General features: G+C 39.5%; 1 protein-coding gene across 2 annotated transcripts; it reads left to right on the forward strand.

The window, feature by feature from the left end:
• The first annotated feature begins 4275 nt into the window (after positions 1-4275).
• LOC149231024 (uncharacterized) lies at positions 4276-12411 on the forward strand. Of its 2 annotated transcripts, none has more exons than XM_089376181.1 (3): positions 4276-4504; positions 11976-12050; positions 12152-12411. In XM_089376181.1, the coding sequence occupies exons 1-3, from the start codon at positions 4330-4332 to the stop codon at positions 12241-12243; spliced, it is 342 nt and encodes a 113-aa protein (XP_089232307.1). In that variant the 5' UTR covers positions 4276-4329; the 3' UTR covers positions 12244-12411. The 2 variants fall into 2 exon arrangements, with proteins under 2 accessions (XP_089232307.1, XP_089232308.1); XM_089376182.1 differs by lacking the exon at positions 4276-4504 and adding an exon at positions 11757-11887 and having other exon boundaries at positions 12152-12212.
• Positions 12412-12738: the final 327 nt, after the last annotated feature.

Here is a 12738-nt window from a genome sequence, read left to right on the forward strand (position 1 = left end):
CCCAAACGGTAGATCGGATTGATCTGAAACTCGGTGATCATGTTCCTACCATCATTATGCATCTCCCATAGCAAATTCGTGATCAATGGATGCACAGATTTCGAGAAAAATGGAAAATGGCTGAAGATTTCAGAGGTCGATTTCTCGGAAACCACGTATCGGAATCGGCTGAAACCGCTGGGGTAGGCTACTAACACCCATGTGCATCTCCCCATGAAACAGGTTTTAAAACGGATGCACGGATATGGAGAAAATGAAAAAATGGCTGATGGTGATGGAGGCTAATTTCTTGTAAACCGTGCATCGGACTTGCATGAAACTGCTCAGGAATGTTGTCATCAACCTTGTACAATTCCCCATAAAACGGTTTGTCAAATGGATGCATGGTTTTCAAGTTATGGCAAAAACAAATTTGGTTCTATGGATTTTTGCCTCAAGGCTTTTTGCATGTGCTTGCATGGTATGACAAAATGGATTTTGGCTGTGATGCAGGTATGGAGATGATGGAGGAGGAGTTGGAAGATTGCATGAGGGCTTCTGAACCCTTGAGGAAGCTACCATGCTCGCCAATCCACTTTTTGAAATGCATGCCTAGTTTCCCACAATTTCTACAGGAAGTTCCTGTAGAAGCACAATGAGAAGCACAAGGAGGTGGAAAAATGATGGAGAAAGGCAAGGGATGGACACACAAGTGCTTATAGGCCTAATCAACATATTCCCACCATTAGATTCACTTTTGAAATTGGATTTGGCTCGTCCAAAGGTTCTACAGGATGTTTCCTGTAGAAATACAGAGCTTCCTGTAGAAGGCAAGAAAATTCCTTTGACCTTGATTTGAGTGCTCCTCCTGTCATGAAACGTCCTTCTTGCAACCTGCAATGTCACTGCTGCAACATGAAATTATTCAATGGAGATTAGCTTTATTTTTCTTTTTCTTTTTCTCTTTTTTTTTTGAAAAACAACTAGGGCGCCTCATGGAGGTTTTCACCCTAATTGCCTGCCCTGGGCGCCTCCAAGGGAGGTTTTCACCCAGAGATCTTATTCTCTTTTTTCCTTTTTTTCCAACCCATTGACCGCCTCATGGAGGTTTTCAATCAATGAGCCAATCTAAGGCGCCTCCGAGGGGGTTTTCACCTTAGATTTTTATTTTTCTCTTATTTTCATTTTTTCATTTCTTTACTTTTTTCTTTTTTTTTTTCATTTTTTTCTACCCTACCCTACTTGAAAAACAAAATCATTTTCAAGTATAAGAATACTTCCAATGGAGCCATGTGCACATCGAGATTAGAGACAAAATGATGTGAAGGCTCAAGATGCATGCTTTGACAGGTATCCAGATCTCAGAGACCAAAGGATCTGGCGTTGAAGGGATCAAACAAAAATGAGGAAGAAAGTACTGTTGCAACTTAGTGACCTTCTGGAACCATATCTCAATATAGCTTTGATATCCTTGGTTCTTTTGCTGATCTGGATCATTCTTCATGTCACCTTCTAACGTGACTTTCTCATCTTCCTCTTTGTGCTGATCTTTCTCTTGAATACATGGAAGATCTGATGGTAACCATGAAGGAACTCTCTCGATCTCTGATTCTGATCTCTTCTCTTCATTAAGTGCAGACCATGGTTCTTTGATCTCCTCTTTGGAATCTTCTTTTGCTTTTGGTCCTTCAATGTTGTCAATAGATTCTCTCTTTTGCAACACTCTTCCTGAGCTTTGGTGAACATCATTGAGCTCAAAAGGAGTCATTTGCACATGTTGTGCCTCAGATTTGCAATTGGGTTGAGCTGCTCCATTGCATGGTTTTGGAAATGGAGGTACGGGTAGCTGAGTGGAGGTGTGAAATTGAGATGGAGATGGATGGCATTGTGTTTGGGTAGGCATTTGAGGTTGCCTTGGTGGAGGAGGAGGCGATGGTTGTGGATGAGCAGGTGGTGGAGGAAAATGAGTGGGATGAGAGTTGTACTGGGGCCTCCACTCCTGATAAGGTGCATTCCACTGAGGTTGTGGCTGAGCATAAGAGTGAAACGAATGAGCAGCTGGTTGGGCATAATATGGATCTGTGAAGGAGTAAGGAGGAGGTGTGAACCAGGAAGGATGAGCAGGGGGACCCCAAGAAGGCATGAAGGTGGCTTGATAAGGGTCATAATAGGTCTTGGGTGTCCCTTGCAGTTCCTGCCGGTAAGGTGTGGGTCCATGTGGCCTCCTTTGGTTCATATAACAGAGTGATTCAGTGGCTCCCTTGGCTCTTTGATATGTAGCTTTGATTCTGGGCAAGGAAGGGCACTGATCTGTAGGATGGTATTCTTCACAGATGAAACACACTTCTAGAGGGTGCATTGGACATTCGTTCCTAGGATGCTTTCTAGTGCACCTAGGACAAAAAATGGCCAAAGCCCTCTTGGCTTCTTCTTGCTTCTTTTGGATCCGCAAGGTATCCAGTTGCATGGCAAGAAACTGCCTCATATCACTCTTGAAATCTTCGATCTGATTTGCAAATTCATCTTTGGACAAGGGACTGCTCCCAACATCTCTGCTTGTAGCCATTTGCTTCAGAGGAATGTTTCTTCTTCTTCTCCCCTAGAGGTTCTTCAGATATGTCTTGATATCCACCCAGGGGTTCTTTCATCACAGCCATCGAAGAAGAACGTTGGCTGTGTGAAGCAGTGGGGGTGTTGTGCAATCATTTTTCTAACTTATCTCTACTCCTACAAAGCATGAAATGAAATCTTTTTGGTTGATTTTTTTGTTTTTTTCTACTTCTACCTGCAAAACTGAAATAGATTGAATTGCAACTAACTATCTTGCGAAATTGAAAATGCGGAATTGAAATGAAAGCAGGAAAGGACTAATCTATTTTGCTCAAATGAAATTGCAGGAATGAAATGCTAGGCTACGCTTGCGAAATTGAAATTGCGGAATTGAAAGGCTACTCTAGGAAAGCAGGAAATACTAATATATGAAAGCAGGAAATGCTAATCTACTTTTGCATAAATGAAATTGCATAATGGAAATGAAATAAACTACTTAGCTGAAGGTTGTAGTAGAAAATAGAAGAATAGCAACAATCACCAATACTCTGCCGCTTCCCCGGCAACGGCGCCAAAAAGATGGTGGGCTCCAATATTGTAGCAATAATGCTACAACTCCTGGAGCTTCCTATCTCTAATTTTATCAACCCGGTAGTTCGTACAAACTTGGAAGCGACGGTGCTGTATGCACAAGTACTAGCTCTTGTCGCAGCTGTCACTTGGTCAGCTGGCACAAGTCCGCTAGGGCTCAAGCCAACTTCTATAGGCTCACAGAAGAAGCTTTATGAATGATGGACGAAAGCTAACTTAAAGAAGACTAATCTAGTTGCAGAAAGAAACTGAAAGCAACCCAAAGCATGGAAACCCTAGGAAACCCTAATCTGACTAGTCTAACCTCTATGATGCAAAAATGTAAATGAAACTTCTACCAATGATGCCATTACCTCTAGTAAGTGCAAATGCATGAATCTAAGCTACTTGCATCTGAAAAGACATGTTTTTGTATTTTTTCTTTAAGTGGATGGAGTGATTGTGATTTTGAGTTCATTAGGGTTTGGTTGTGCAGATATGATGCGGAAGGAAGGAAAGCTTGGGAAAGGTTGGGGAGGCTAGGAGAGGTCCCCAGGGATCCTTAGCATCCGTCCACAGAGGTTCCTCACGCTCAGAGGCTCAGCAACCGAGTGAGTGGCCTCCTACAGGATGTCTGCAGGGGATCCTACAGGAAACGCAGGGGTTTCTACAGGAAGTCTACAAATTGCTACAGGATGACCTACCGTGGGTGTTTGAAGTAATGGTGGAGTGATGGAATGGTAGGGTAAGATGTGTAAGGTAGGGTAAAGCTGGTGATTGTCACGATCTCATTAACTTAAAATTCATAATTAAGAAAAATTTTAAGAGATGGGGTCAACTCATTAACCCTCTCACCCTAACTAAGTAAGTTAATTATAATATACAGTCTCCGCCAGACCTTTTACGCATTTACCTATATATAATATGCTTACACTGGCCCGGTTTAGCTTATACGTATGTTAATAAACATATAATACACCTTACCATTACTCAGGCCCATTGTTCATGGTCTTACCGCCTTACTATGTTTGAGAACAGAACTTAATGCATTGGAAATTAGCGCTGTCATATCCGGCTCATTATAAACGTTAAGTGCCAGGTGGTGAGTGATTAGCATCCCAGCTCACCCTCTTCCGTGGCCAGATGGCTCATCTTCACGTGATGGCATGTGACTTGAGGAGGGTTGACCCGCACTGGGTTTCGCGCCAGGTGCTCCCGCCTAATCCAACGATGGAGATTACTCATCCTCATCGAACGGCTCAGAATTACTTAGGGTTTGTCAATCGATATATATGGTCACCGGGTTCGTCGGACTGGGTTCATTTGCTCTTTCCGCTGCAGCCGAGCTCCTCCGTCGCTTCGACAGTCTTCTCTGCAACCTCCCGGTGCCTAACTCGCTGCTCAGGTAAGGATACTACTATCATCAATCGGTATTTATGTTCACAGTCAGATTCAAGTAACCCATATGTTAACTGTGTCGGAATGTTCTGCAGATGGGTTATGTACAGGCCATCCACAGCTTCTCCTACCGCGTGCAGAAGGATTTGGGCGTTTAGTGAAATTTACAGGTATGCCTGTACTGGCTTTTCCTTGGTTAATAGCTTATTGATATACTGTATGCAATGACTTCTAGCTGAGACATAGTTTATGGTTTGCTTACCTGTCTCAGGTCCGATTAATTTGTCTCAAACCCTGGTTACGCTTATACAGGCGACCTCTCCATGCCGGCCTGTCTCACGTGAGCCCTTAGGGTTTAGATAGGTATTACTTGTGGCTTTCACGCCATTTACTATATTTCTGTATATTTGATTTGGACTTGGTCCTCAGGCTTTAAGAAGTCACCGAATGTATATTTTGGAAGCTCACACGAGCTATTAACGAATCTGTGAAGCTAAATGACTATGTATTGGTTTCATCATTCTGTGGTTTACCACCGTTTTCTATGCTAGGACTTCTCACGGCTATGATAATGTTTTGCAGTTTTTTAATGAATGTTTGCTTCCGATTCTCAGATTCTAACAATAATCTCAAATGGTTATTTTGCTCTTACATAGTCAGTTCATATGGAAAGACTTATATTCCGGGTGTTCTACTGTATGCTCATATTCCTATTTACTTAATAGATTCGTAGAACTTTAAGGGTTTACTATAGTGCACATTATTACAGTATAATCTCGAGGTTTTCACATATGTTCGGTTCATGCAAAACGGTTTTCATTTCATACGTATTTTTAAAGCGATACTGAGGTAATCCTGCGCTCAGTTTATGAGCGTAGCGTCTACCTCTTCCGCGAACAGTCATTACAGTGACCTTGAATGCCAGGTTACTACATGTTTAATATGCAGGTCATATTTTGGTATTGTTGACTTATCCTGGAATGATGTATTTGTTTTCCGGTTTCGCTATGCTTAGCTACTTCCAGGTCTGTCTCATAGAGATTATAAACCCTATTCGGGTCTGTTAATATGGCTAGACTTGCACCGTGCTCTTTAACTGTACAATGCTTATCTTACAGTACTGTTTCCATAATGATGTTTCCACTACACAGTTTAGTTCGCATTCTTTATCATTGGCTTGTATAACGTTATTGCTTACATGCAAGCACTAGTTCTGCGCTAGTTAACGGTATTTGTATAACTCGGTTTCCTACCCAGCATTTCTAGACCTTTTTCTTGGTTCTGTTTTTACTTCTATTCTCTGGTTTTACCTCACTGATATTTGATACAGTTTCCATACCTCCTCAACAGCTCTAAGAACTGACTCTGTTCTGAGCGTAATAAGACTGTACAACCCTAAGTTCTTAATACAGTGTCCAGGGGTGACCACAGTCACACATTAACATGTACAAACATTTCAGGAACTGTATACATTAATCTAGTTACCATACTACAGTAACTAAAGACAAATAATACAAGTTCTGTGTCCTGTCTGTCTTCTTCTATACCTTTTCTTTATTCATTAACTAGATCAGAGAATGCATACCTGGTTTTTCCCGCTATCGATGTCCTTACTTGCAGAAGTCACCTGCAATGTTTTTGCTCTTATCCTCCCAACCTTGAGATCCACTGCTGTTGGATTCTCCCCCCGAGCCGTCTTGCAGGCCTGCAGCCCTCAACAAGACCCTTGCACCTCTGTGCTAGGTTATCTGGTCATCACTAGACTTAACCTCTTTGCACCACTGTGCTAGGTTATCTGGTCATCACCAGACTTAACCTCTTTTCCTCACTCTGCTCTCTTGGAATTCTTCCCTCTGCTTCTCATCCTTCTCTCCCTCCTACAGCACACCTCCGTCATTCTTTAATTGACAGCTTTATGAATAACAAGAATTAGTTTTTGAAACTAATTCGTAAAAAAAAGAATTACTATTTCATAACTGAATAATTTACACCAAGTTATTACCATAGGGATGTTACATACTCCCCCCCTTAACAGGAACACCGTCCTCGGTGTTCATCCTTCGTTGGAACTTTAGGCTTTACTCATGGTATTACCATCTAAAGCACACAAAATGTGATCCTATCTCTTAAAAATCAAGGTTGTCATTCCAAGAAATGACAACGAACCGAAATAGTAATGATATAGTCATGAGAAATATCATTATTTATAAACATCCATAGTCATAAACGTTTGTAATTGCAAAAATATGCAACTTCTAATCGCCGCCACTTGACCCTTCTTCATTCATAATAAACAATTCTCTGTGTCAACTTACCATTACTTACCATCTATTCTTAAAAATCATGAAGTCTTTCATGTAAGCATTTTAATAGTGGTTGGACAATTCTTCAACCCTCCATGGTAAGTAATTCCTGTAATATATGACTAACAAATTCAACCACATTAGTCACTATATTTTGAGTCAAATGAGACACTTTGACTGGCAATCAATTGTGCAATGTTAGATGCTTTCTAAATCACAGTACTTTTACAAGTACTTAAAGAGCACTAATGCTAATCATCAAATGATAAATCACTGCTCACGTGCACACTGAACGAATTCTTACTAAAGACATCCGTAAAGTACTTCAAGAGGTACCAAAAGAGCACCTAGCTCTCTAATCATCAAAACAGTCAATCATTTCATCAAGCAAGAATTGTCTTAGCTTCCACTAAGATGTTCACAACATTATTAACACAATAAAGGAATTAAAATTTCCATTTATTCTTTATCGAGCACTAAGCTCATTTCTTATTAAATGTTCATAACATATTTTACACAACTATATGTAAAATTCATTTTTAACATAACATATAGCTGATTAGTTAATTCCTTTAGCCATGAGTTCACACTGGACTAAGGAATTCCCAACCCATGGGAACTGGTTCTCACAACCAAATCGAGTCATTTTCACATCCAGACAGTTTCTTTGATAAAGACCTTACCAGGTCTAACATAGAATCCCACTGGCCAACCAGCTCAAGAATTCTAAGGAGAGGAGATCTGGGCAGACAAGTACCATCAACCCTTCCGGGCAGGTAGCTGCCATCAACCCAACTCCGGGCAGACAAGTACCATCAACCCCTCCGGGCAGGTAGCTGCCATCAACCCAAGCACTTGCAGGTCCTACTCGACCGCAATCACACTGGTCTCGCCAGTAAACGCAGGTCCTACTCAACCGCAATCACACTGGTCTCGCCAGTAAATGCAGGTCCTACTCGACCGCAATCACACTGGTCTCGCCAGTAAACGCAGGTCCTACTCGACCGCAATCACACTGGTCTCGCCAGTAAACGCTATCTGATCCTAACCAGACGTAGCGTACACAGGAAATTCTTTCCTCTTATGCCATCTGATCCCAACCAGACATAGCATGAATATTTTCTCTTTTAATACTCTTCCTCAAAGTAATTTACATAATGAACCATATGAACATTATCATTAGCACAACAAACATGCATGTATACCATGCATTTACACTTAACCCCAACATGGGTTCACAACATCAAGATTGATGGGAAACATATCCATCATACACATTGTATGCATGCAAATTTTCCAAATAACATAATTCATGCATATCATATAACATCATTCTTTCTCATTTATAATTGCATTTCACATTGCAGCAATTTATGTGATGAGTTTTCTTGTTGCCATTAAGCTACCACTACTTAATCCCATCAGCAACGTTAATTATAAGTATGCATCAGTCATTACCTATTCAATTTCCAAGAATTCTCATGCATACAATATTGTCATGTATAAGAGCATATGCAAATACTCATTAATGTATAAATGTCAACAACAGTTGAGTTAATACTCTCAGCATTCCCAATTTTGCCATAGTCTGCTGCTCCAATTCAAATCATCATTAATGGAGTATTATCTCACGTTTACTATGGCTAGCTTGGGTCATGCATTGTTAATGTAATTAAACATAATATCTCTAATATACAAAGATCATAACTCTATATCATAATGACTAATCTTTGTGCATACCATTGCTTATCATATAAGCCTTCCTTTAATGTATGCAACCCATATTCCTTTCACTAGAATACTACCAGCATTTCTTACAATAAACCACATACCTCTTTCTTAAGGAAGTCATTTTAATCCTCATTTCTCTATCTTCCGATGTGAGGATTTCTCAAGATTCCCTTTCAAGAATTATTAAAGATGTCTATCTTTCGGCATAAAAACCAAGATACAAAAACAAGGTTTACTTATCCTTTATGCATCAAATCAAGCAATCGACACAGCTCTTCCAACAAGACAATCTCTCCAAGAGATTATTATTTTCAAGGAAGCTATCATGACCACTGTCTCTAAGTACGCACAGTCTCATAATTCCAAAGTCAAAATAGCTACCAATATGCAACATGTGTTCTCCTAACACAGTTACTTTACTTTAATGCACATAGTTCTTTTCATGAAACAAGTAAGGATTTTGGTTCTTGTATGAACACTATTCTAATGTGTCTTTAAAGGAAAGAACCTCTATTTCCATTTTCAAGAACTCTCATAAAATCCTTTATCTTCATACATGAAGTATGCATACTCTTAGAATGAGACTATATTTGTGTATATATGTAATATACCCTTTCCTCAAGAAATTAGGGATAAATATCTATATGCCTAGAAGCACATCCTTAGTTATCTTTTATCATGCATGTAATGCATAATCATTTCACTAGAACTTAGAGACTAACTAGAATCGTAATGCAATTAGCATATATATATATATATATATATATATATATATATATATATATATATTTCAAGAAACTTGGCCACCTTCCATGCTATGTTCTCAGGACATTTATATACCTCATCCTCTTTCTCAATAAAATACCTCGGCCATATTTAGCAAGGACTTTATAGAAAAGAGACGAGAATTTCACACACAAGACTCACGTGGAGTCTTTCTAATAGGAACTACCTATTTTCTTTACCAAGAAAACATACCCAATAATCAATCTTTAACTGCATGCCTTAACACATTTCCTTTACCAAGAAAATCTATAAAAGAACCATTCTTTTATTGCATGCATTCAAATACTTTCTCTACCAAGAAATCATATAAAACATTCATACGTGTTCTTCAAGTAAGTGAACAAGACACTTATCTTATCCTTGTGTCAACATGCATAACTAACAAGTTAAACCACCCTTACCGGAAGCAATTGCTCTACTTGTGCAATTAGAAGCATAATCTCCTAAGTGTCGCAAATGCACCAGAGTTACCACTTGATGCTAGATGCAACTACTATCATAACACTACTATGTGACCTTTTCAGAATAATGACTTCAAGGAGACATTACGAAAATCATTAACATCAACACACTATGGTTATCATTTTTCAACTTCTTAAGCATGGTCAAGGGAATACTCACATGCACCTCAAGCGCTATCTAGTCATCCCAAGACTTAGAATCTTCTGCAAGATTCTAACACTCAAAGCTTGCTTTATCTGGTCATCACCAGACTTAGCGATTTCTTTTTCCCATCTCCGTCTATCCCTACAGCACGGTCTTCTTCCTTCTCCTTGCTTCCTTTTCCTTTGGAAGCATCTATGGTTGGGGAAGGTAATTAAAGTTTACTGACAACTGTATTAACATAGGTAGTCTATTTATGAGTAATTATCACATGTAATTATACCATGAATGGGTCCTAGAAATGTTACCCACTGAACTTGCCTCTCCAATTAAGTTCATACTGGAATGCAATATGCATAAGAAATCCATTATTTCCATAGTAGAGATAAATTCAACCATCATTAAACGAGGCTCCAATGGTTTTTATCTCTCAACAAGTAATGATAAACACGTACCATGCTAATGGATTTCACTTAATTAGAGGGTAATCGTCACTAAATCTATTAAGACATAAGCATATGCTATTCATCATGCATTCTTATGGTGAATACAATTAAGAACTCTTCTCATGCACAACTGAACTATAGCACCGAGAGAGTAAAAATTTTCATACACACATTTCATGCATGTGACATCAATCAACCTTCACTTGTTTACGAATTGTAACAATCTTAGTTCAATTTAATTAATGCATATAAGTTCTATGGGTTAGTCATACAGCACTAACCAATCTCAACTACCAATCGTCTTCATGTATCCATGACAAGACCGAATCAAAAGTTAGTTATGACAATCAAGTCTCGCTACTTGACTCATTGCATGTTTTCAATATCTGAAGGGGTTCTTCTAATGTCCTCTTTAAACAATTTTTCATCGTATTCCAGGATGTTCCCCTAATTTATATTCATGCATTGGCTCATTAAGCTTTGTTCATTGTAACTTCAATCTAGATCAATATATGCATTGTTGTTATTGCCATATGTGCAGATCAAAAGTTGGTAGTTGGTGGTCACTTCCTCAATGAGTGTTCACTATTGTTCTTAAGTGTAATGAGTATTCAATTTTGTTTGTAAGTGCGACAAAAGTTTTCATTGTCTTTTCCTCATCAGGAATCCAATGTTATGAATGTAGTTATGCAACAACTTATTACCTACTTCTCAAAGAAGTTATAAACATGAATCACACCCGTCACGCCAAAAGTAGTGTACGACATAGATGAATATGTGAATGACTAAACTCGTATCTGAGTTTATGCTTACTGATGGCGTACCTCAATATCCTTTCCGCTTACCAATCCCCAAAGGCGCCAGTACTGCAACCTTTAGCTCTGATACCACATTGTCACGATCTCATTAACTTAAAATGCATAATTAAGAAAAAATTTAAGAGATGGGGTCAACTCATTAACCCTCTCACCCTAACTAAGTAAGTTAATTATAATATACAGTCTCCGCTAGACCTTTTACGCATTTACCTATATATAATATGCTTACACTGGCCCGGTTTAGCTTATACGTATGTTAATAAACATATAATACACCTTACCATTACTCAGGCCCATTGTTCATGGTCTTACCGCCTTACTATGTTTGAGAACAGAACTTAATGCATTGGAAATTAGTGATGTCATATCCGGCTCATTATAAACGTTAAGTGCCAGGTGGTGAGTGATTAGCATCCCAGCTCACCCTCTTCCGTGGCCAGATGGCTCATCTTCACGTGATGGCATGTGACTTGAGGAGGGTTGACCCGCACTGGGTTTCGCGCCAGGTACTCCCGCCTAATCCAACGATGGAGATTACTCATCCTCATCGAACTGCTCAGAAATTACTTAGGGTTTGTCAATCGATATATATGGTCACCGGGTTCATCGGACTGGGTTCATTTGCTCTTTCCGTTGCAGCCGAGCTCCTCCGTCGCTTCGACAGTCTTCTCTGCAACCTCCCGGTGCCTAACTCGCTGCTCAGGTAAGGATACTACTGTCATCAATCGGTATTTATGTTCACAGTCAGATTCAAGTAACCCATATGTTAACTGTGTCCGAATGTTCTACAGATGGGTTATGTACAGGCCGTCCACAGCTTCTTCTACAGCGTGCAGAAGGATTTGGGCGTTTAGCGAAACTTACAGGTATGCCTGTACTGGCCTTTCCTTGGTTAAAAACTTGTTGTGATACTGTATGCAATGACTTCTGGCTGAGACATAGTTTATGGTTTGCTTACCTGTCTCAGGTCCGATTAATTTGTCTCAAACCCTGGTTACGCTTATACAGGCGGCCTCTACATGCCGGCCTGTCTCGCGGGAGCCCTTAGGGTTTAGATAGGTATTACTTATGGCTTTCACGCCATCTACTGTATTTCTGTACATTTGATTTGGCTTGGTTCTCAGGCTTTAAGAAGTCACTGTCTATATATTTTGGAAGCTCTCTCGAGCTATTAACAAATCTGTGAAGCTAAATGGCTATATATATTGGCTTCATCATTCTGCGGTTTACTGCTGTCTTCCATGCTTGGACTTTTCACGGCTATGATAATGTTTTGCAGTTTTCTTAATGAATATTTGCTCTCGATTCGCAGATTCTAACAATAATTTCAAATGGTTATTTTGCTCTTACATAGTCAGTTCATATGGAAAGACTTATGTTCTGGGTGTTCTACTGTATGCTCATATTCCTGTTTATTTAATAGATTCGTAGAACTTTAAGGGTTTACTTCAGTGCATATTAATACAGGATAATCTCGAGGTTTTCACATGTATTCGATTCGTGCAGAACAGTTTTCATTTCATATGTATTTTTAAAGCGATACTGAGGTAATCC

This window comes from Pinus tabuliformis, chromosome J, assembly GCF_031772625.1.
Source record: "Pinus tabuliformis cultivar Carrire ecotype Pingquan chromosome J, CPIR1, whole genome shotgun sequence".
NCBI classification, from domain to species: Eukaryota; Viridiplantae; Streptophyta; class Pinopsida; order Pinales; family Pinaceae; genus Pinus; species Pinus tabuliformis.

What these genes read in the sequence shown, in the direction of transcription:
- LOC149231024 (XM_089376181.1), top strand. Translation starts at nt 4,330, where the DNA reads ATGGAGATTACTCATCCTCATCGAACGGCTCAGAATTACTTAGGGTTT. An exon ending in GTGCCTAACTCGCTGCTCAG is followed by an intron (nt 4,505 to 11,975) that starts GTAAGGATACTA and finishes AATGTTCTACAG; the next exon opens with ATGGGTTATGTACAGGCCGT. An exon ending in GCGTTTAGCGAAACTTACAG is followed by an intron (nt 12,051 to 12,151) that starts GTATGCCTGTAC and finishes TACCTGTCTCAG; the next exon opens with GTCCGATTAATTTGTCTCAA.